This window comes from Fringilla coelebs (assembly GCF_963513975.1).
Source record: "Fringilla coelebs genome assembly, chromosome: 1".
NCBI lineage: Eukaryota > Metazoa > Chordata > Aves > Passeriformes > Fringillidae > Fringilla > Fringilla coelebs.
In genome coordinates, this window is record NC_140028.1 from 153,313,729 (window position 1) to 153,337,499 (window position 23,771).

The 23,771-nt window shown below is 49.7% G+C and overlaps 3 protein-coding genes across 4 annotated transcripts in view; 2 read left to right on the forward strand and 1 right to left on the reverse strand.

Annotated features, from left to right (window-relative positions):
• Nucleotides 1-1,356: 1,356 nt before the first annotated feature.
• Nucleotides 1,357-11,619, reverse strand: LOC311162121 (ATP-binding cassette sub-family F member 2). The gene is made up of 14 exons (XM_084220290.1): nt 11,281-11,619; nt 8,910-9,122; nt 7,811-7,993; nt 7,339-7,510; nt 7,096-7,191; nt 5,939-6,041; nt 5,759-5,854; nt 5,539-5,658; nt 4,879-4,968; nt 4,542-4,652; nt 4,224-4,286; nt 3,631-3,759; nt 2,527-2,730; nt 1,357-1,935 (listed from the first exon to the last, which is right to left on the reverse strand). The coding sequence occupies exons 1-14, from the start codon at nt 11,432-11,434 to the stop codon at nt 1,798-1,800; spliced, it is 1,872 nt and encodes a 623-aa protein (XP_084076416.1). The 5' UTR covers nt 11,435-11,619; the 3' UTR covers nt 1,357-1,797.
• A 285-nt stretch (nt 11,620-11,904) lies between these two features.
• Nucleotides 11,905-17,166, forward strand: CHPF2 (chondroitin polymerizing factor 2). 2 transcript variants are annotated; one of them, XM_084220269.1, is made up of 4 exons: nt 11,905-12,428; nt 14,219-14,783; nt 15,222-15,404; nt 15,693-17,166. In XM_084220269.1, exons 1-4 carry the CDS (start codon nt 12,157-12,159, stop codon nt 16,953-16,955), a joined length of 2,283 nt encoding a protein of 760 aa, XP_084076395.1. In that variant the 5' UTR covers nt 11,905-12,156; the 3' UTR covers nt 16,956-17,166. The 2 variants fall into 2 exon arrangements, with proteins under 2 accessions (XP_084076395.1, XP_084076396.1); XM_084220270.1 differs by having other exon boundaries at nt 14,219-14,528.
• Nucleotides 17,167-23,607: 6,441 nt separating this feature from the next.
• The window catches only part of SMARCD3 (SWI/SNF related BAF chromatin remodeling complex subunit D3), a 75,872-nt gene continuing 75,708 nt past the window's right edge, over nt 23,608-23,771 (forward strand). The window contains exon 1 of the mRNA XM_084203966.1: nt 23,608-23,660. The gene's annotated coding sequence lies outside the window, so the exon portion shown is untranslated. The remainder of the gene's footprint in view (nt 23,661-23,771) is intronic.

Sequence of the window (23,771 nt, forward strand, 5' to 3'; positions counted from 1 at the left end):
TCTAGCTTCAGTAAGGACTCTGACCTCACCATTGTCAGAGCTACTTCACAACTATTTCCAACTCACCAACACTTCCTACAGCCTAGAGAGGAGCACAAACAGACCTGCATTAATCTATTATGGTTTAACTTGTGTGACCCATCAGTCTTTTGAGTAATCACTTCCCTGTGAGTTTTCACACCCTCACTCTACCTGGTAACTTCCAAGTCCTCCACTGTGAGATAGTCATCCAGGTGAGATTTACTGCCATCTAGACCTTTCTGTAGAACTAACTTGGAAGCACTCATACTAACTGGCATTATTTTCCCAGAAAACATTACTTTTCTCCTCTCAGGTCCCTGCTAGAACCGGTAAAAACCTGAAGGGTCCTTTTTGATCTACTGGAAGCAGATCACATTGTGACATTTGTTCTATGGATGACACTCGGTGCTTCCACAGCAGCAGTCACAACTTGAATGGGCCCTTAGGGAAAGAAAAATAAGGAAAGACTCTACTCAAAAAGTCAAAGCCAGTCAGTTGGCACCAAAGAATGCTCTGCATGGGAGCACAACTCCATCGTTTGTCCTGCCCTTCCATTGACCCAGGCACTTGGGCTGCCAGATGGGCTGCTGGGCTACACAGCCTCTCCTGTGACCAGTGTTGTCACTCTCACGGGTCAGAAGTAATTAAAACGATGACTCACAATCACAAAAAGCTATTAGGTTCAATTTGCTACCTACCTTTCTCTTTAGTACCTTTTATTTAGTATTATTCTAATACTAAATTAAAAATATATTTTATTCAAGCTTCTGTGCCTCAGGGTGAGGTTTGAACACCAACTTTTCAAAAAATCTGTTACTGAGAACAAAAGTAACAATTAAACTTCAGTTGATTAGTCTTTAGTTAAACCTGCAAGGAACAAGGAACTAGTTCAGAGTCCAAAATTCCTACATTATTGAGTCTTATTATTAGACAATTCAAGGTGAAGCAAAACGCCACACCTGAGCCAGTGTTTGTAAGAACACAGGCTGGTGTTCCACAGATCTATGTTCTGTCTCTAACAATGATCTTCAGGACACTTTCAGGTTGTGTCTGTCACTGTCTATGACGGAGGCATCTGTGGCCTGTTCTGTGACTCACTGGAAATGCAGCGTTCAGTGTGGCTGAGCCGAGGTGCCCCAGGTGAGGACCCTGCTCAGTGCCTCCATCGCTCAGTACTCACCACATCTCTCAAGTTCTGGCCACAGCTTTGGTTGTACTGAGGAACTGAGCATTTAGCAGGAGGGGCTGATCTCACTCAAAGCTCAGGACTTGCTGACTCACCCCAGCACAACCCAACTACCATGGTTCACAAAACAAGACAAGATTGTTTTTCTCTCTTTATTGACTGATGGATTCTCAGGCAGATCTGTTAATTACACTGTTAAATAATAGTTAAAAACAAACCAAGGCCAGAGGAGTTTGAAGTGAAGTATCTAAACTGAAGCAGAAATTGGAAAGGAAAAGGCAGGAGAAGCTGGGCTGGGGTCTCCACTTGTGTATCACTGCAGCTTGGATACCCCGATGGCCACTGTCGTGACCCCAAGCCAACAGATTCCAAGGCCTGGCTCAGATGGGATGCTGTCTAAATAAGGAAACAGTTGCCCAAATGTAGCCAGATCAGAAGAGAACAGCTCTGTCCAGACATAGAGGTGCAAGGCAAGTCGAGGGGAAGCAGTATTGCAGCAATCCTAGAACACAGCCAAGGCAGCAGCAGCTCTGCCCCGCCGTGGCCACAGCAGCCCCGGGAGGAGGAGAGCCCGGCCGGGGCTCCTCAGCTCACACGTTGTGGGTCCGTTTGGTGAGCTGCGGGTCCTCATCCACCAGCTTCGACTTGAGATGCTCCTTGTAGGCAAGGATGTCCCCTTGCCACTTGGTGATTGTCTGCTTCTCACAGACCCAGATCTCCTGTGCGACCTGAAGGCCAACACACCAGGAGGAGGAGCAAGAGGAGAGAGATCTTACAAAAATTATAAAGTTAACTAAAAACTATTCTCTGAAGTCTGGCAAGAAAAGTTTGATAACTTTCACATTTAGACTACCAAAGAAAAGTATCTACAGGGAAACATCTTCCCTGGTGTTTTCCGCATAATTTGTACAAGATTTTGGAACTGAAAGTCCCAGGCCCCTCTATATTTCTGGTTTTGTTCATGGACTAAGATGAAAAATTTCTTGCAAAATTGGTAATTGAAACAAAAGTAGTTCTTGATCTGAACTACTTGGATCTATCACAGTGAAAAATAAAATCATACCTGAACTTGCAGCCAAAGTTATAGCAGATAGATCAGTGCTTCACATTTGTGGTGGCTTTTATTTTATTTTAAGTACCTAATGTTTTCCTGGGCTAGCTCAACAATTGTTTAACATGAAGGCAGTAAGGGAATCGCGATTTTTTTTTCACTCGCCCATCTTTTTTGGGATGAGTAAGAGCCAGTCAGTTGAAAACACCTTGTTTTCATGACTAAAATGTTAGAAAGGTGCTCTGACAAAACTCACAACTGTCCTTACCTGTTGGATTAGTCTGAAGTCATGGCTGACAAGCATCATTCCTCCCTCGAACTCATTGATAGCATCTGCCAGTGCATCTATGGTTTCTATGTCCAGGTGGTTGGTGGGCTCGTCCAGGAAGAGCATGTGAGGGTTCTGCCAAGCCAGCCAGGCAAAGCACACACGGCACTTCTGCCCATCAGAGAGGTTCCTGATGGGGCTCACCTGCCCAACACACACATGGCTTGCAGCTCTGCAGTGATCTGACAGCCTGCCACCCTGACCCAAACCACCTGGGTCTCACCTCAGGTTCCCAGCAGCTCCATGACACAAGAGTTAGCCTTATACCTACACCAACCTCAGTTAGCCTTATACCTACACCAACCTCAGTTAGCCTTATACCTACACCAGCCTCAGTTAGCCTTATACCTACACCCACCTTCTCCCACCCAGGGAAGAAGGGAAGTCCAGGGGTTTCTGACGGACTGTAAACAGCAAGACCCAGCTTGTGCCAAAGGTGTGTAAGGACAGTTAATTGGTCTGACTGGTGTTCACTGACACAACAATCAAACTACTCTCAACTTCTGCGATGAACGGGCAGTGATGAATGGGCAAAACCAACGTAAAAATCAATGATAAACTGCAGCAATGTGGACAACTGTCACACATAAGACGTGTCACATACAGGAGCATGTCATGCTAGGACTTAGAGCACCATAGGTGAGCCCACTCTCTTGTCTGAGCCAAGTGGATCCTACTAACAGCTGAGCATCTAGCACTTCTGCCTGGTATTCATCTCGGAAATAAGAGAGAAGCAAAATAGTTAAAATTATAATTAAAACATGCTCAGGTCTAGCACTATACCAGAACTTGCTTTCTTTTCACCCCGAGTCTGAGGGAGTTACCCCTTCAAACCCACACACTGCTGTGATCCAAAGAAAGTTCCCATGAGCCGTGAGTTATTTTTTTCTCAAATTTCAAAGGCAGAGATAGAAAAAGCATTTTGATGCTGTGGTGTGGCATGCTGCATACTGTATCACTGTCAGGTATCAGTAAAGTAACAGAAAACACAGAACCTCTACTCCCCTAATGAACAAAAAGCGAACCTCAACAGCTAATACTCACCTGCTGCTTCCCTGTCAAACCATATCTGCCAATGATTTTCCTCATCTCCTCCTTCTCCTTGATCTCTGGGTAGCATTTCAGCATGTACTCCAATGGTGAGAGGTCCAAGTCCAACTGCTCTTGCAAGTGCTGACAGAGAAGAAAGTCAGCTTCAGGCTGTGCAGGCCAACCACTTCATGGCCCTAAGCACTACCCCCCTTGCACCCCTCTGGTACCAGGTGAGCAGCAGAACAGGAGCCAATAACCCCAATTGCAGAACAGCCTCTGTGCCCAACTACTGGGGAATAATTTAATAATTTCCATTTGAGGAACAGGGGCTTCAGAACAGGAGGCTTGTTCACCACCAAACACAAGGCAACCAGATCTGTTGTAGCAGGTGGGAGCCTGAAGAGGAAGGACCACAGCCAGCCTCTTTGCAGGGCAACAACACGAACTGGAGCCCATTCCATGGAACAGCTCCTTCCCTCATCTCCACACACAGAAAAGCAGCACTGGGAGAGGCCTTAGAAGCAGAACTAGACGGACAAAGTTCCTCATTCCTGACAGTTATTTCCTCAGCATTCCCTATCCCTTGGGGCTACTGTAGGGAGTACCTGGTGGTATCTACCGATCTTCACATGCGAGTGCTTGCGAATCATCCCATCCGTGGGCAGCAGCTGGAAGGGGAAGATAAAACCATTTCAGCAGGAAATCTCTCCTCTTGTATGCCAGAAATACATCATCCAGCCATCTCCAGTCTGGCACAGGGGAGACAGTCTGAACAGGTAATATGAGAGAAAAAGTCCTATGTTTCAACAAGACCACAGGACTTCTAAGGCCTGACCAGGTTGTTCTAGCAAACAAGTGCACTTTGTTGAAGACTACTCCAAAAGTAAAGGCCCAGAGCAGGGTAGACAATGCACAGAGCAAACCTCTCCTGTGAGCAGTTTCAGCAGTGTTGACTTTCCAGCTCCATTGGGTCCAACAAGAGCTACACGAGTATCCAGGTCAATTCCAAACTCCAGGTTATTATAGATCCATGGCTGCAAACCGCAAAAACCACAAAACATTATGCCTTTCAGTACTCTCCAGAACCTCCCTGCTGCACCTGTAATGCTCTGTCCCCAGCAGGCCCAGCATTAGCACTGGCAAGAACTTTGCTCCACTAGTCATACACTGCAGCCCCTTCAGGAAGCTCAACCAAAAGTCTCCCACTCCCAAACAAGGCAGGAATACAAGTGATCTCTATATGCATAGTCCCATACTCACCCCATCCTTGGTGTATCTGAAGCTGACATTCTGCACCATGATGACGGGAGGGGGAATTTTCCCACAGGGTGGAAAGTAGAATGATAAAGTCTGTTAACAGAGAATATCCACCTGTGAGACACCCAGATCACAGGACAGCCCACTCATTCCAGTATAACCATGCCTCACTACCAACATCAGCTATAGACCAAGGCACCGGATTGTGACTTTTTATAAGCCCTTCTTGCAACGCACTCAGATTTATTCTGATGAGCTGCTTGCAAGCTCATCTGCTGGCCAACAAATCCCTATTTCTTTCTCATTGAAACAATGTGGGTCTGAATTCTTAACACAAGTAAAAGTGCACTGAGCATCCTCTCCTATCTCCCATGAGCCCCAGACATTCCTTTCTGATTTCTGTATCTGCAAAACAGATATAGAAATCAGAAACAGTTGTCTTATTGATAGCACAACTCCATTTCCCTCCCCTAGAAAATCCCTCCTTCTCATTGTTCAGCATTACTCCATGCTGAGTACAGGAATACTTGGCATCAAGGAGGGGTATCTTGTTCTTCCTACCAGCTCTGTCAGCCCTTCCTGCTGTCTGCTGAAGACCCTTCTAGTCCTGTAGTCCATGTTTCAAATACAGATCTCTAGATGCAATCCCATGTCTGATCCTACCTTATCATTCACAACTCTCTCTGTCAAGCCAGAAGCCATCATTTTTTGAAGGGTCTTCTCCTTGCTCTGAGCTTGCCTGGCCAGCTTCGCACTACCATGGCCAAATCGTGCAATGTAATTCTGCAAAAAGAGTCAGCCAAGAGGCACAGTGATAAGGCTGATCAGGGGCAGGGATGCCCACCAAAAGGGTAGAAGGGTGCTCATGCAGCTAGGCAGGTACCTTCATGTGAGCGATCTGATCTTGCTCCCAGTGGAATCGTTTCATTTGATTTTCTTCTAGTTCTAAGCGAGTCTTTACATACTGATCATAATTTCCCTGGAAAGAGAGCATGGCACATCAGATGTGCCCAGAGAACAGCCCCTCTTTCTGCCCTGGTTACACGGGGCTCTGTTTACTCACCGTGTAGTACTTAAGTTTGCGGTTGTGCATGTGGATGATGTTGGTGCAGACGCCATTCAGGAAGTCCTGGGAGTGGGATATCAGCACAAGAATCCGCTTGAACCTGCGGCACCATGTAAGTTATTACAGACTAAATTAGGAAAAGAAATCCTGTTTGTTGGCCCTGATAGTGACAAAGGCTTTATCTGCATGCTCTGGGAAATAGCAGTAAAGCAGCTACAACCAACTGCAGTGAGTAAATCCTGCCAACAGTTTTCACTGTAGTAAAACACCCTGCACCATTACATGGTCTTTGCCTGTTATCACAAGAAGTCCAGAGCTGATTGCCTTTGAGGCAAGTGACTTGTATCACTGATGCAGCTGCCTCCATTGGCATCACGCTTCTAAGAAGTTTCAACCTTTGCTGCTTACTGTCCCCTCAGTACAGACTCCCATCCATATGCACACTGCAGCTGGCTCTGCTCCAAATCCGTACAATGAAGGGTTAAAGCCTCATCAAAAGATGTTCAAAGTTCTTTTCTAAAGCACCTCACTTCTAAAGCAAGGAAGCAAAAGGTCCAACTGACAGAGCTGATGGGAAAACCTCTGCAAAGGCAAAGCCCTTCTCACAATACAGTTCTTTTAATGCACACCCCATAACCTGGGGTTCCTAACTGTTCCTAAGCTTTTTGCCTCACACCTTAACATTTTACCTTTGTTATGAAAACCAGGCACCACACACTAGCAAAAGATGAAACCAACACACTCAGATACTATAGCTCTGTGAAAACAGAGAAATGGTGGGGAGGAAGATGAGCTGAGAGCCAGGTCTGGAAAGCTCATACTACTAGTACAGTACATAATGCTGGTACACAGGTAGCCAAGGCCTGCTCCTCGCTTTCAAGGAAGCACCTTTAACCTGGGAGTAAAAACCAGCATTTCTCATTTCTTCAGTACCAGGGAGACAAGAGAGTTGAACTGAATTCTTTATCCTTGCATCAAAGAATCTCACATAGCAGCAAGCGGGTGTCACTGGTACTGCAACACAGTTATGCACCCACAAGAACTATACAGTTCCTCCTGCAGAACTTGCTTACGTGCTGACAAGATGCTCATGCTCACATGCTGACAAGCAGAAAAGCACAACCCACAGAAGCAGCAAACTCCTCTGTGCTTACGTTTTCAGCTCTTCCTCCAACCACACACAGGCATCCAGGTCAAGGTGGTTTGTGGGCTCATCGAGCAGCAGCATGAAAGGCCGAATGAAGAGTGCTCTGCAAGGACAGGGGAGGTGAGAGCATAGGTTAAGTGTGCAACCCAAAGCCTCTCAACCTGCTCTGAGTCCTTAGAACTGTCTGTGACTCTGCAGTCACAAGCAGGCACGCACTCTCACAAGAGACAGGTGGCACTATTCTACTCACCTGGCAAGAGCCACCCTCATTCGCCAGCCACCACTAAAGTCCTTCAGCTTCTTCCTCTGCATGGCTGGCGTGAACCCCAAGCCGTGAAGGATACGTGAGGCTCGTGCTTCTGCCTTGTCAGCATCCAGCTCCTCCAGGCGTTCATATAACTCCAAGAGTTTCTCACATTCCGCTGAAAGAGAGCCTGCTGGTCAGCACCTCTGCCCACAAAGGGCTCCCAGCTGCACAGCTGGGAAACCTCACAGCCTCTCTGCTTTATTCCTGTTGAGCCCCCTCCGTATCCAAGCCCAAGACACTTTTTAAGATGTCGCATGGACTAATTCATCCAAAGAAGTGTCATCTGTGCTCATTAGTACAGGGCAGCTAGGGGAAACAGGTACCACAAAATGTGAAAACTTCCCCAAGGAACCCCAATTTCTTTGGTAGGGAAGGAAAGGGAGGAAATGTCCCTTGGGACTCTGAGAAGCTTTACCGTCTTCATGAGCTAAACGCTCCGCTTCTCGCTCCAGCATGGCCCTCTCTGTATCCACCTCCATCACACACTGCAGAGGGGTCTTGTCACTGGGAGGCATCTCTCGGGTCAGGTGATAGATGTCAATGTGCTCTGGGATGGGCACCTCTCGCTTCCCAATAGCTGACAAAAGCATGGATTTCCCTGGGTGCAGATAATCACAATTGCTGGAGTCAGTGAGATACAATGTCACAGTGAAACAGATGAGATACACTCAGATCCCACAGGGATTCCTTCCCTTTCCAACCTCAGAAAATCCCGGGTAATTTTTTCCCCAAGAGGCCAGAAGAACTGGAGGGACAGCAGAGCCCACTGCCTCGGTAGGACAGGCCACCCTCCTAGCTAAGGCTTACCACCCCAAAGATAGGACTGAGACATGAAGAAGCTTTTTGGAAACCACTGCACTTCAGCCCTTGCCCAGATTTAGGAAGCTTTATCTCTGTTGTAGTTTCTGCTGTCTACCCAGGTCTGACAGCTGGTATCAGGATCCCAGATTCCAAAGACTTTTAATATAGAGGAAAGTAATGCACTCATCCCTAAACAACCTGGGTTTTCCTGAAAGTTAAACCAGATGGTCACTCTCACTAGTACCTCTCTAATCGCAGCCATATTCTGCATCTCTCAATGTAGCATCACTTTCCCCAGGGACTGTACAGTTGCTTTCCTAGTCAGGCCACACCACACATTTTCTACTTCTCCACACAGTATACAGGTTCTTTGACCAACACCATCAGCATTGGGTTTACTGGCTCTACTAAGCTAACCAGGCAAACAGGAATCAGGCAGATTAACAGATCCCAGACAACTCTCCTAACTCTACACAGAAACAAGATCAAAAGCACAGTCCAAAGCTAGAATGCAATCTCAGACTTCTATCAGCAATCCTAGTAATTCTCCTCCTGGGTGGAGATATAGGAGAACAGAAACTGCTGGGTCCCAGCCATATCTGCCTAACAGCCCTCCTTCTGGTTTCCAGCACTTCCATGTGCACCTGCCCAGCTTCTCAGCAGAGACCCCTTTACTGAGTTCCAGGGAGCCACCTTGCTTCCCCATAGCTTACCAATGCCATTGAGTCCAATCAGGCCATAGCGTCTCCCAGAGTTCAGCTCCAGTTTGGTGTCACTCAGTAGCTCCTGGCCATGAAAGGTCAGTGAGAGGTTGATGATATGCACATCAGTGCTGTTGGGGTGGGAGGCCAGCACTCCGGTCACGGCTCGGGCAGCAGCTTTCTTTAACTCAAAATCCTCCAGCTCCTTTGTAAGAGCATCCACCTCTACATGTAGAGAAGACCAGAAGTGTTATTGATTTACAAACACAAGGGAAGCCATAAGCCCTTGCACCAGAAGGCCCAGGACCACAAAAACAACTCCCATTTCTACAGAAGAGCTGAGGAGACCAGGATGCAATGACACGCAGCTTTTCAGCTTCGCAGGAGGATATATATGGTCTAGTAGGAACTTCCACTAGCTAAATATCTCAGTGTCATCTAAACAAAACAGGACCATCAGAACTAAGTGACCACCCACAACAGTGAGCCGTTTTCTGAATGTGATGGGATGGGACTAACCCCCACTTGCAGGAAAGAGTAGACTAGGAATAGAGCGTACAAAGTATTGCCTGCAAGAGTACGAAAGGGCTTGGCCAGAAAATGAATTGACTAGAAAATAAACAAAGAGAAAGCTGAGAACAGAGAAGTAGCAGCAGCATTGAAACAGTCCCTACTAATTTTCTGAGAAGCTACAATGCCCATTTGCATGTTCCCTCTTCCTTTCCTCCTACAGTATAAGAAAATTATACAATCACAGAATCCTAAAATGGTTTGGGTTACATCTTCCAGAGCATTTAATTCCAAACCTGCAGCCATGGGTAGGGACACCTTTCACTAGAACAGGTCGCTCCAAGCCCTGTCCAACCTGGCCTTGGACACTTCTATGATTGAGGCATCCACAGCTTCTCTGGTCCGGCTGTGCCAGAGACTCACTGTCATCCTTCCTGTCATGCTGACCTTCTGTCACAGGCCAACTTCACTCAGTGAGAGATGCTGCCCTTTGAAGCAGCCAATGGCACTGGTGATCCTGGCAGGCAGAGCTGATTTCTGATTGTGCCAGTGCAGAATGACACCCTAGTTGTCAGCACCCAGCACTCCTGGCGAAATCACCCACTCTGCAAAATCACTATTAACACCATGGCAAATGTGCCTTAGCCGAGGAGCAAAAAATGTCACTGGCACTGATACAGGACCCCTTTGGGCAATGCCATAGAGCAGTGACAACAAAGAATGAAAGAGCTGAAAATGGGTAAGGGAGTGTTACCCCGATCATAAACAGCTCGGCAAGAAATATGCCGGTATTGACCCACATAGAATCACATGATCTCCTGGGCCGGAAGGGACCCACAAGGACCCTGAGCCCCAGTCCCGGCCGCGCACGGACACGGCAGCCGCCGCACGCCAGGCCCGCGAGCGCTACGGAGGTCCCGGAGGAGCCGCCGGGGCAGCGGAGCCTCCCCGAGACCCAGCGGGCCCCGCCCGCCGCCCGCGCTGCACCAATAGCAACGCGGCATGCAAATGACCCAGCGGAGGCGGCCATTGGGCGGCTCCGGCCGGGCGGCCCCCGCGCGCCGGGGCCTCCCGGAGCCCCGGCCCGCGCTGGGACCCGCGGCCCGCACCGGCCCGGCCGCGCCGGGCTCCGCGCCGCGCACCCACCGGGCCCGCCGCCCCGCGCACCGACCGCCGCTTGGCATGGCGCACCGCGGGCTGAGCCCCACAGAACCCTGCGGGCTGGCGGGTGAGCTAAAGGAAGGCCCAAAAATGAACTCTCTGTAAGCGCTACCAGCCTTATTTCCTTTAGGACCAACAGCTCCCTGTGGCAAAGCTTGTCTCTTCAACAGGTACAAAGCCTCTTTTAGAGACAGGCTCTTAGTTTCTGCAAACCAAGTACCTCTCAGAGAAACAGGTGAGCCGAGAGTCACAGCAAATAGCCGTAAGAGAGTTAATTCAGACGCTAGTGTTTTCTGCAGAAGGAAAGAAAACTCCAAACGAAACAAAAACCTAAGAAACTTCAAACAGGTCTCGGCATCAAGCAGCAGAAGGTAGGGACGGTGTCTGAGAGGGGGAAAACACCATCAGCTCCCTCCATCTCCACACTGCTATGCCTCAAGCGAGAGCCAGCGAGCATCCTTCACACACACGGCCCATGCGGAGCCCCCGGACCCGCGGCTGTCCTGCTGTCCCAGGGCAGAGCGGTCCCGACGGCAGCCACTCTAGCCCCCTGGGACGGCGCAACCCACGCCCGAGGCATTTCATCGGAACATCAATGTCGCGGTTCGCCCACCCGGGACACAGCCGAGCGCACACGGTCCGCCGGAACGGCGCCGGCCAGACCCCCGCTCTGGGACACGCGGGGCAGACGCAGGACCGGCCAGCTTCTCACCTGGCAGCACCGTCCCGTTGGCCTCCGGGGGCCGGACTTCCTGCGGCTCCGTCCCGGCATCTCCGTTCTCGTCCGGGACCCGGCGCGGCCGCTGCCGGGCCTTGGCCGCCTCCTTCTTCTTGGCCGCCTTCTTCTTGGCCAGGTCGGAGGGCATGGCACGGGTGGGAGCTACACCAGAGGGGGCGACAGGCGCCGTTAGGCCGCGCCGATCCGGCCCGGCTCGGGTCGCCCCGCCTCTGCTCCCGGCCCGGAGCACACGGCGCCGCCGGCTCCTGCCGAGGGTTCCCGCCCGCCTGCCGGGCTGCCCGCACCGCACCGCCCAGCCCAGCCCAGCCCCGCTGCTCCCCGCTCTTGGCTCCCCGGGCCCGCCCGCCCCGGCCGCTCGCGCTTTCCTTCTGTCGCAACAGCCCCGCCGCGACCGCGTGCGAGTGCCCCGCCCCCTCGGCGGACCGGCCAATCGCAGCGCGGACCGTCACCGGCGCCGGGCGGCGCGCGGCCCAGGGGAGCGCCGTCCGCACGCCGCCGCGCCTCCCGGCATGCCGCGCGCCGGCCCGGCCCCGCCCCCGCGGGTACCATAGAGGCGCCGGCGGCGCGGGCCAGAGTGGCCGCCAGGCACCAGCGAGAGCGGGGCGGAAGCGGAAGCGCGTGGGGCGATGTGGCAGGTGAGGTGGCAGCGCCGGAGCCCGGCCCGGCTAAGGCCGCCGTCACTCCCCGCGTTCCCGTCCCGGAACTCCGGCCCGCCCTCTGTCCTGTCACCGGCCTGCGGGTAACAGAGCCCTGGGGCCTCTGTTCCGCGGGCCCGCTGACGCCCGAGCGCCCCGCGCCCGCCATGTCCTGCGGTTGCCCCGTGAGCTTGGCCTGGCCGTAGCTGCCGCGATGCGCCTGGGCGCGGTGCTGAGCGCGCTGCGGCCCGCGCTGCCTCTCCTGCTCGGGCTGTCCCTGGGCTGCAGCCTGAGCCTCCTGCGCGCCTCCTGGAGCCACGGCGCGGCTGAGGAACGCTGTCTGGCACCGGGCCCGCCCGCGCCGCCTGCCCGTGGCGCTTCGCCCGAGGCAGCGGAGGGGAGGCCCGGCCCGGGCCACGAGGACTTCAGGCCTCGGATTGTGCCGTATTACAGAGACCCCAACAAGCCTTACAAAAAAGTGCTCAGGTAAGGCATGCTTTTTCTGGCCTGGATTTTCTTCAAGCAAAATATTGTTGTGGGAAGTTATAAATCTTCGTGTAAGTGACCAGGTTCAAGGTGAAATTTGCTGTTTGAAATAACTTGTGTAGTAAGAATGTGGTGCACCAAGGCAATGGCCAAGATTGTTGCTTTAAGGGGTGTAAGAGATGAGTTCAGGAAATTACCCTGAGGGGAAAAAAGGCAGCAAAATTGCCTAAGAAGAGTGAGACTATTTCTTCTCAGTACAGGGAGGGTGATTCTGCCCTGCTCAGGTGAGACCCCACCTGCGATGTAGCATTAAGTCCTGGGGTCCCCAACACAAAAAGGACATCAGTTTGTTGGAGTGAATCCAGAGGAAGCCACCAAAGGATTGGAGGAGTGGAGGAAAGGCTGAGAGAATTTGAATTGTTCAGTCTGGAGAAAAGAAGCTTCACTGTGATCTAGCTGCAGCCTTACAGTACTGCAAAGGGAGCAGCCAAGAGGGATGGAGAGACTTTAACAAGGATGTGGAGTGACAGGACAAGGGAGGGTGACTTCGCACTGAAGGGGAGTAGGTTTAGATTAGATATTAGGGAGAAAGTCTTTCCTGTGAGGATGGCAAAGCACTGGCACAGGTTACCCAGAGAGGTTGTGGCTGTCCCATCCCTGGAAGTGTCCCTGGCCAGGTTGGACAGGGCTTGGAGCATCTAGTGGAAGATGTCTCTGCCTGTGGCAGGATGTTGGGACTAGATGATGTTAAAGGTCTCTTCTGCCCCAAACCATTCTGGGATTTGGGGATTGTTTTGTTACTTGTGTTTAATAGAACATGTTAAATTATTCAAAATTTGTTTTAACTGGTCTGGTTGTTAGGAAAATACTGGTCAATTAATCATAGTGTATGTGTTAAGGAAATTTTCCTGCCTGACCATCCAGGAGCCACTCTGGGTATCACACTGCCCCTGCCTGCCCAGGCTGCTCCTGCCAGGGCTGAGGTTCCTTTGCAGCTACAGCTGTGGTGACCCAAGAGGTGTCCTGCCCAGCTCCTCCCACACACCACACTCTTACTGCCAGGCAAGTTTCTTTGGCCCCAGGTTTCCTGTAGCAGAGTCTCTTTGGTTTCTCTTAGTATTTCACTTATGGTGTAGCAACATCACAACAGCTCAGGATGGTGCCTCTGCAGAAGGACCCTGAACAAAGAGACCCCTGGACTTTTGTACCCTCACAGTCTGTGTATTCTCTTCACGTTTCCTCATGTGCCTCATGTGGTGCAGTGGTGGTTTTTGGTCTGGAGTCTTCTCATTGTTCGCTGGGTCCTGCAGGGCTTTGTGCCGTTTGTGAGGCCAAAGAGCAGCACCCATTGCTGGCTCATGGCCTGGGTCTTCAGTGATCTCCCAGCACCCAGGGCCCCATGTGCAGCTGGTGTACCCCAGGACACCTCAGCCACCAGCGCTAGAGACTCCTCGACAATCATTCCTGAGTTTTTGTTGAACATACCTGCTAAGCTGCGTGTGTACTAAGCTCCAAGTGGTTAGCTCTGTGATATTTTAATTTTAATTGCACTGGCACAGTTTTCTAGCTGAGATAGATAATATGAGAGTGTAGCTACCTTGAAACAAGCAAGTGTTTTTACAAAATGGGATTTTCACTAGTGAGTCTTCTCTTCAACCTCAATGACTAGGCTTGACTTTTTCGCCCTGGGTAGATTCCAGCATTTAATGACTTGTTCCAAGCTACCATAATTCTTTGATTTTTTTTTCTCCTCCAGCTGTTTGTCATGTAGGTATGTACTTCCTTTACAGAACTCGCTACATTCAGACAGAATTGGGATTCCATGAGAGACTGTTTGTGGCTGTGCTGACCTCCAAGGCCACACTGAACACGTTGGCCGTGGCAGTGAACAAGACAGTGGCCCACCACTTCCCACGCCTGCTGTACTTCACCGGGCTGCGCAGTGCCAAGGTGCCCCATGGCATGGTGCTGGTGGCCCATGGCGACGAGAGGCCCATTTGGCTCATGTATGAGACCATGAACTATATCCATCAACATTTTGGTTCTGACTATGACTGGTTCTACATCATGCAGGATGACACCTATGCCCAAGCTGAGCAGGTCAAGGCTCTGGTGACACACCTGAGTATTAACCAAGATGTGTACCTGGGGCGAGCGGAGGAGTTCATTGGGGGAGACGAGCAGGCCCGTTACTGTCACGGGGGCTTTGGCTACCTGCTGTCCCGTAGCCTCTTGCTAAAGCTCCACCCACACCTGGACAGCTGTCGCAATGAGATCCTCAGCATGCGCCCAGATGAGTGGCTAGGTCGTTGCATCATTGATTTCCTTGGCATCACTTGTGTTTCCCAGCTCCAGGTACTACCTCCCTGCCCAGGTTTTGTGTCAGCTGAGCCTGACAAAGCCCAGAATCTGATTCATTCTCTACTGCGTAGCCAAGAGGCTTTTTTGTGAGCTGCTACTGTGAGTTGCAGAGGAAGGAAGGGCTCTGTGCTATGGTAGCGTTGGCTGGGGGGCCCAGAATCACTGCTGGGATGTTGAGGGAGTGAGCACACACAGGATTTTTCAGCCTTACTGGCAGGGCTGATTCACAGGTTTTTGAAGGCATGATAAAAGGTATGTTGGTACTGAGAAGCAAGTGGGAATGTAGTGCGGGGTGGGAGGGACAACTTACCCCTTTTTTTTCTTATACTGCAGTCAATATGGAAAGAGGGGCAGATGTGTGGATGGGGTGAGGAGAAGCTGCTCTGTGAACTCAAGTTCCATGCCAGTCTTTCTGGATTTTGTCTGCTTCAGGGCCAGCATTATCACACTTATGAACTAGCCAAGAATACTGAACCAGAGAAGGAGGAAGAAGAGGACTTCCAAGCAGCTCTTGCGGTCCACCCTGTTTCTGACATGACCCTGATGTACCGGCTGCACAAGCAGTTCAGCAGGATCCAGCTGGACAGAGTCTATCAGGAGATCCAGGACCTCCAGGTATGTGGAGAGGGCTACCTGTGAAAACTCCTTGACCAAATGGAGGATTTCCTCCATTTTCAGCACACCAGAGGAAGAACATTGCTTCTGTTGGTGGGCAACTGTCAGTCAGACACAAGCTATTGTCCCTTATCTCAGAAACAGAACTTCTGATACCACGTTACCTAAAACTCCTGGTGTGACACTACCCATGTACCCTTGTAGGTGGTGAGGTGGGCCTGGGGAGGAGCTGGCCTAGATCTCTTTGAGAGCATAGTGGCGATCGGTTTGTGCTCTCTCTTTGCGCAGATGCAGATCAGGAACCTGACAGCACTGACCCCTGCAGGTGAGGCAGGTGTGACCTGGCCTGTGGGCATTAATGCCCCATTCCTTCCAAAGTCTCGTTTTGAGGTGATCAGCTGGGACTACTTCACGGAACAGCACCTGTTCTCCTGTCCTGATGGCTCCCCAAAGTGTGAGCTCTCTGGAGCCAGTAAGGCAGACGTCAGTGAAATCATCGAGTCTGCGGTGGAGCAGCTGAACCGTCTCTACCAGCCCCTGCTCCGCTTCAGCAAGCGGCAGCTGCTCAACGGCTACCGGCGCTTCGACCCCACACGGGGCATGGAGTACACCCTGGACCTGCTCCTGGAGGCTGCCACGCAGAAGGGTCACAGTCATGTTCTAGCCAAGCGAGTGAGCTTGGTCCGACCCTTAAGTAAGGTGGAAATTATTCCCATGCCATATGTGACAGAGGCCACACGGGTGCAATTAGTGCTTCCCTTAACAGTGCAGGACCTGGATTTTGTAGCAAACTTCCTGGATATGTTTGCTATGAACACACTGGACACACATGATAATGCCTTGCTGACTTTGCTTTTTATCTACCATCCCTACGATGCCCAGAGAGTTGGTCAGATGGATGTTTTTGCTGGAGTCAAAGCCATGGTAGGAGAGCTAGAGAAGCGCTATGCAGACGTTAAAATCCCATGGATTAGTGTTAAAACAGAGGTGCCGTCGCAGGTAAAGCTCATGGATATAGTCTCAAAGAAGCACCCTGTGGACACACTGTTTTTCTTGGCCAGCGTCTGGACAGAAATCAACATGGAGTTTCTGAACCGCTGCCGCATGAATACCATCAGCAATTGGCAAGTCTTCTTCCCTGTGCATTTCCAGGAGTTCAACCCTGCGCTGGTGTACCGTGGTGAACAGACAGCGTCCTCCAACACCGACTTCCTGAGAGATGGGCATTTTGACAGACATTCCTTTGCTGAGGCCTGCTTTTATAATTCTGACTATATGACAGCACGTACCAAGCTTGCAGCTGAAATCCTGGACCGAGATGAGGTGCTGGAGAGCATGGAGGTGTTTGATGTCTTCCTTCACTATTCTGGCCTGCACCTGTTCAGGGCTGTGGAGCCGGGGCTAGTGCAGAAATATACACTGAGAAGCTGCAATCCCCGGCTCAGTGAGGAGCTGTACCACCGCTGTGTGCTCAGTAACTTGGAAGGACTTGCATCCCGCTCACATTTAGCCATGGCCCTCTTTGAGCAGGAACAGGCCAACAGCACTTGAGAGATGAGAAACATCAAGAGCTTCTCAGCACCTTAACACTCGGCACTTTCCATCCCCTTCCCAGCCTTGCCATGGGTAAAGGGTATGTGAGGTCAAGGGAGGAGAAAGACTTTCCCAGACCCTGAGGCACATGGGCTATGGAATGAGGCTGTTTCAGTAAGGGGGGGGTTGGTTTGTTTTTGGGGTTTTTTAAAATAAATTTAATTTTCTTTCCAGGCAGAGTAATGTTGTCACTTGTAAACTTTGCCGCCTCTGGGATGAGGGAGGTAAACAAGCTGTACTGACCTTACTTAAAGCTATGTAATTCTGCTGAGCATTGCAAGGAGAGAATGAGTATTGTGTATTTGGACAAAGTTACCTTGACTGTGCTATTCTCAGGGCTGTTGCTGCACCCTCCTGTGTGTTTATGCATTCCACTTTTTCAAGAGGCATAAGCACAGATTGTCTGGGTTAGCTGGACAAAGCTGTTCAACCACTTTCACTTTGGTGGTTTTGGCTCTTCCAAAGCTGTAGAGCGGTTCCAGTTTAAATGTTGAGGATGGAGACTCCCAGCAGTAGAGTAGATTTACAGTAGGGTAACATTTACAATTCAAAACTTCTTTCTCCTGTTTAAATGAAATATTTTGCACTTTAATTTGTGCCAATTGCTTCTCAGCATCACAGGATGCCACTGAGCAGCAGCTGTTTGTGTTTTCCTTACAGTTTACCATTACTGACATGCACAGATGACACTGTCCTGAGCCTGTTCTCCAGACAAAACAGTCCCAGTTCCCATTACTTAACATTTCCATGTCCCTTTACTGGACTAACTCCAGTATGTCCATGTCTGTCCTATATTGGGAAGCCCAGACTGAACACAGCATTCCTGGCATGTCTCAGTTGTGCTGAGGAGACAGGTCATTGTCATTTACCTGCTGGCCACAGTCCAGATGCTGTTGGCCACCTTTGTTCCGAGGCAATGCTGCTGGCTTATATTTGGCTTGGTATCCACCAGGACGCCACTAATCCTTTTACTTTTTCAGCTTTCCAGCATAATTTTTCCAGCCAGTATCCAAGAAATCAAAGCCCTGATGCGAGCTTGTGAATTTATGTGATAAGCCGGCAAGTGTGACTGACCCCGTTCATCGCTGCAGGGTCACTGCTGAAGGAGAGAGGTTGTATTTGCTACACTCATCTCATGAGGTGAGCGAGGTGAAGGTCTGGTGTGGGCAACAAAAGAGATGCTGAAAAATTAGAAAAGCTTGAAGTATTCAAAGTCAGGAACATTGGTTCAAATTGGATTGAAATTTCAGATTTTCTTATTTAAGTAAGGCACGTCTGTTACATTTACATGGGGGGGATCACAGATGTTTGCAGTGCCTTATGGGGATGAGTGTTTGTTGCTAAGCGAATGAAACAGAGCAATGCAGAGTCCCCAGGCAGGTGCAAAGGAGAGCCCTTTATTGCAAAAAACAGGCCTTTTAAAGTAGTTAGGCTGTTTTCAGTTACATTCCATTTTAGCATGCCAAATGTAATTCAGCTAACCAGCATTGACCACAGTGTGAGCACGTATTGGTTATATAACTTGTTTTTCTATCTCCAATTCAAATGAGTCACTTTCCCATAGTCCTCTTCTACTTAGCCAAAGTAGCAGGCCTGAGCCATGATTTTACAAGGTTAACAAGGCCCTTATTTTATAAAGCTTTACCTATATGCAACATGTAAGCACACATTCAAAGAATGAGGACAAGGGCAATTACCTGGGAAACTTTTTGTTATTATAGAGGGTTGTTCTGCATGAGGAGGTCCTGATCCATTATGATCCAAGTAGGAAAGGCACTTAAGCTGTGTAGGGTGCTATTTAAAATATAATGTGTTAGAGCAAACATGAAAAAATAGTGTACATCATCTCTAATCCTTTAGATACGGGGAGCACCAAATGGGCCTCTGATCCACACCAAACATGCCCTGCAGACCCCACCTGTGAAGCTGGTTCTCCCTTTTTTGCTATTAGAGCCATTATTAGAGTGCAAGAAAACAACTCTGTTCCTCATTCCTGCTGTCACACAGAAAGGATGAATGAATGAGAATTTCTTGCCTCACTGTTAGACAAAAGCCAGGCCATGTGAGTGGCAGAATGGCTGGGCATGACCAAGAGCTGTCCATAGGTGTTTCTGTATGATGAGCTGGCTGAGACTGTCTGGTGGGCAAGGGGTGTGTGCAGCAAAGCCAGGTCTGACTGTTGCCCTGTGAGCAGCACAGGCCTGTATATGCTCAGGTTAACATCTCCTTGGGATGCAGCGACTGCCAGGTGGGATCACGTGCCACGGCACAGATGGACAGAGTGAAAACTCCAGTGCTGCTCACCTTGGGGATGATGTGCTCATCCTGAATGCAAAACAGATTCTGGTGCATGAAAAGTAACTTCCCATTGTCAGCAAGGATACAGAGCTTGTAATTGCAGGTTTCAGTGCAGTGTAACATTCAAGAAGAATTCCTTGGATCATTGTTCTACATAACACATCTGGAAGCACTGGCAGAGGACACTGGCTGCTGTAAGAAACTAAGCAAGCAGCAGATCTTCTGCACAGGGACACAGTTGGTGTAATGCCACCAAGCTGAGCATTAACCTTGGAGAGATGCAGGAATTGCTGACTGAGAGCTGTAGGGAATGTGACAGGTGGGGATGTCTGGGATGTAAAACAATTTGCTAAAGGAAGGGGTTTGAAATTACATAGGGCAAGCAAGAATCATTAGTGAGTCCTCATTAGAGAAGAAAGAGAATAATGGGAAACAGGATAGAGAGATTTGATGCATGTAACCCAAAAGCCAGGAATGTTGTTGCCAACTTGTTGTTAAGTCCCTGCCAGGGTATGTCAGATGATGCAATGCTACACAGAACTTAAAATTCTTAAGAGCATCTTGTATCTTGGGAGAAAGCTGAGGGAAGCTGGAAGCTGATTCTTCTATTTTTTACATTCTAGCTCTGTGGGAAAGGAAAGGCAGGAAATACTGCCAGAAAACTGCCCAATCCATAAGCTGGGGATTCTGGTTTTTATCTGTGGGACAGTTCTCCAGCCAGTGTTGTTTGACACTTAATTGATTATTTGGAAACAAATATAAGATCTCTACAAATAAAATCAGCAGATATGTAAAAATATGCAAAAAAATCATGAAGAGAGGATAATAGTGAATAAGAGTGTGTAGCAGAGTAAGGCCCTTCATATAGACTTCTGTCTTAGAACAGTCAAATGGAAACTTATGTGCTTGGGGAAGATGGTGTATCACACCTCCAGAGAGGACTGCACGTTAAAAAAGGTAAGTCTGTAACGAAATTGACTGTATTAAAGTACAAGCAGCTTTATTTTTCTTGGACCCACTGTTTCAGACACTAATATCCAGGCTCTGTCCCAGTCCTATAAACTATAGATTTAAGACATGATATAACACATCTTTACAGGTAGACAATCTGGGGGAAACAGATGCTGTTGATGTGAGACAGCAAGAAGGACCCTGGTGGCATAGCACACAGCCTATTTTTAAGGCTTCTAGGGAACAAAGAAGAACGTTTGAGGTTCACAAATCTTACCTCAAGATTGTAAGAAGTATTTTACAATGTGAGATGCAGAACTCTTGTAAGACAAGGGGTAATGACTTTAAACTAGGTTTAACAGTTTTAAACTAAAAGGGGGTGGATGCAGACTAGATAAGAGACCATTTTTAAAATGAGGCCAGACAGCACTGGCATGGATTGCCCAAAGAGCCTCATCTATGGAGGTCTCCGAGGCCAGGCTGAACAGGACTTGGAGTGACCTTATTATGAGTTGGAAATGTCCCTGTCCATGGCGGGGTGGGACTAGATGGCCTTTAAAAGTCCCTCCCAACCCAAACCTTCCTATGAGTCTGTGAACTCTTAGAAGGTTGTGAGTGATCTGATTAGGGTGTGTGAGCACATGCGCTAAGTGAAAACATTGGATACTAAAGCAGTTTTTAGTTGTCTGGGGTAAGGCATGACTGCAGCAGATTTAATTCCAAAGGAAAACAGGCACATGCTTTCAGTGCTGAAAGTGAGTAGCTAGTGCAATTACAGTGGTAACTTTTCCCATGTGCTACAATTTACTTGGTTTGTGTAACAGAGATCATTGGAGGCAAGTGCGAAATTACTTGTCAAATGTAAGTGGGTAGAGTAAGTCCTTCATGGCCTTAAATTTCATGACTGTCACTCTACAGTGGATGAAATTTACAAAAGAGAAATCTATCAAAGGCTGTTAAAACACAGAGCCAAAACCTCTGTCACAGCAGGTCTCTGAATTACAAATTTGTAAGCGTTAGGAGAGCTGTCAGGGAGGGAGCACTTAGTCTACCCTATTTTAGTGATTTTTTGTTTTAAGCAGACAGTGTCAGGGAGAGGGTAAATCAGTCAGGTGTGCTTATGATTTGACTCTGTGCCACCATTTTTGTCTCTTGTGCTAAAAAAGATGATCTTTTTTTAAGGATGCACTTTATTTCAGCCAGAAATGATGCACTATGTGAGGATCATGATACTGAGTCTGTGTACTGCAGTGGGGTCATGTACTGGCCAGGAAGATAAATTACCATGATTGTCAGGTTTGATCCTATAGCCCTGAAGAAATGCATACCCTTATGTGATGTCTCTGCTTTCCCCAACATGCACTGGGTGTGTTTACTTTTGGGTATACTTCATTTTCTTTGGGGTCCACAGCAATGGATATTTTTCTTCCTTGTCTTTAGCTGTGAAGGTAATTTCATCCATTGCATGTTTTAGACTGGCTGACATATCCTGTTGGAATAATCTGTTGATCCTAGAGAAGGATGTGTATGCATGTTACAAACACAAGACGCTTCGGTCCCAGCTGCATTTTTAGCTTCAAGAAACAGGTAAAAATAGACTCTCCACCTTTTCATCTGTGACAGACTGCTACTCTATCCCAAATTAACAAGTATAGGTTAAAAAAAACCCCAAAAAACCCCCCAAAACCCCCCAAAAACCCCAAACCCAGATGCTGTGAACTCAGATATTGTATCTAATCATAGTGTCCATCAGTCTTCTCCAAGGCCAGAATATAAATGATGTGCCTCTGCCATATGACCTGGACAAGTAGCCCATCTCCCTTGGGAGTGTGCCCAGTGTGGCCTCCCCTCTGCCCCTGGGGCACACCTGAGCAGCAGTTCAGGTCTGTCTGGGCAGGTCCTCCACTCAGTCACAGCTCACAAGCTACTTCACCCCAAAGTGCTCCAGAGACAATTCCCAGCATGCTGGAGAGTGCAACCCAGGTCTTGCAGATGGTCTAAACTAGTTCTGGCGTTGCTGTTGGTCAGATGAGCAGAGAGAGGACAGGATGCTCTCATAACACGTTTTCCCAGCCACAGCAAGGTATTCTTCCCAACTCCAGCACAAAGAGTTCTTCTCATAGGAGCTTGCTGTCTTCTGTTTGGCTTGGAGCATTGCCCTGTCACACATCCATTGTGAAATATTCTGCACAGCACTGCAGAGCATGTGCAGGTGCCAGCTGCCAGCTTGGTGTCAAGCCAGGAGTTGTGGCCTGAACCCTGCTATACCAGATGCTTTCGTGCCCCCCTGTCCCAGGGCTCACCACTGCCCAGACCTGTACTCCAGCCAAGGCAGTCACCCTGTCCCATTAGGAACTCTTCCCTGCATGTACTAGGCACTTATCTTCCCAGCATGCTTGCTGAACCGTTGCTTATGGATTCTCAAAGGGGGCAATTTTCTGGTGACAGGTACCACAGAAGCTCATTTTGCATTTGCAACAGTGTTTTGCTGGTACAAATAACCATAGGGAAAAGCTTGAAAATATGACACAGAAAATGTAGTGAAAAAGCCAAAAGCATGTGTACAGTCCCTCCTTAAAAACACCCACTAAGACTTAAATCCACCTTGTGATCTTTACAATATTTTACTTCATCTTTTAGACTTGCACTGTTTTTGAGCATGCGGAGCTGTCAGGTTTGCTTGGCTCCTTGCAGGTGGAGCTCAGTCCTTTCACTGCTCTTTGGAGTGAGCTCCTTGTGTGCTCCTCACAGCTCCTTGGAGCATTACTCAAAAGCATTCATTGTCAGTGCTCATTCTGTCCAAACTTCCCTCATCCCGATGGACTGCAGGGCTTTGGCAAGTCACACCGAGGGTTCCTTCTAATCGCTCTGTCAAAGTGCATGTTGCAGACATCTCCCCCTGGGTCTTTCAGAAGCAATTTTCCTTTTCCTGTTACAATTGACACCGCACCTTAGACCCGTAGCCTGCCAGGCCCCGTGTCCTCATCTTCACCCTCCCGGGAGCCACCAGCTCCTTGACACAAGGAAAAGCGCGCGGATAGTGGGTCGCAGCTCTGGGCCGGTTCTGAGTTTGAAGGATTGGACGTGCCTCAGAGCTCCCCTGGCCTGCTCTCTCATCTGCTACTCCCGTTCCCATCGCCACTGGAATTTCCATTGCCTCCCGATGAACCTCGACCCGGTCGCTGTGGGTGCGAGCCCCGCTCGGTACCCGTCGGAAGCGCTCCCGAGCGGGCGGTGCTCGGGCCGGGCCGGGCCGGGCCGGGCGGGGCGGGAGCTCTGCGTCGGGCCCCGCGGCCGGGGGTGATGCAGAGCGGGGCCGGCAGGCGGCGCTGGGGAGCGCGCGGAGGCTGCGGCGGCGGCTGGAGCTCGGCGAGAACGCCGGGGCTGCGGCGGCGGGGGCGGCAGGGGGCGGCGGTGAGTGCGGGGCCCTGAGTGCGGGGCCCTGAGTGCGGGGCCCTGAGTGCGGGGCCGGGGCTGCCACAGTAAGGGGGCTCCGGCGGTGGTGCGGGGCGCTGGTGGGGAGAG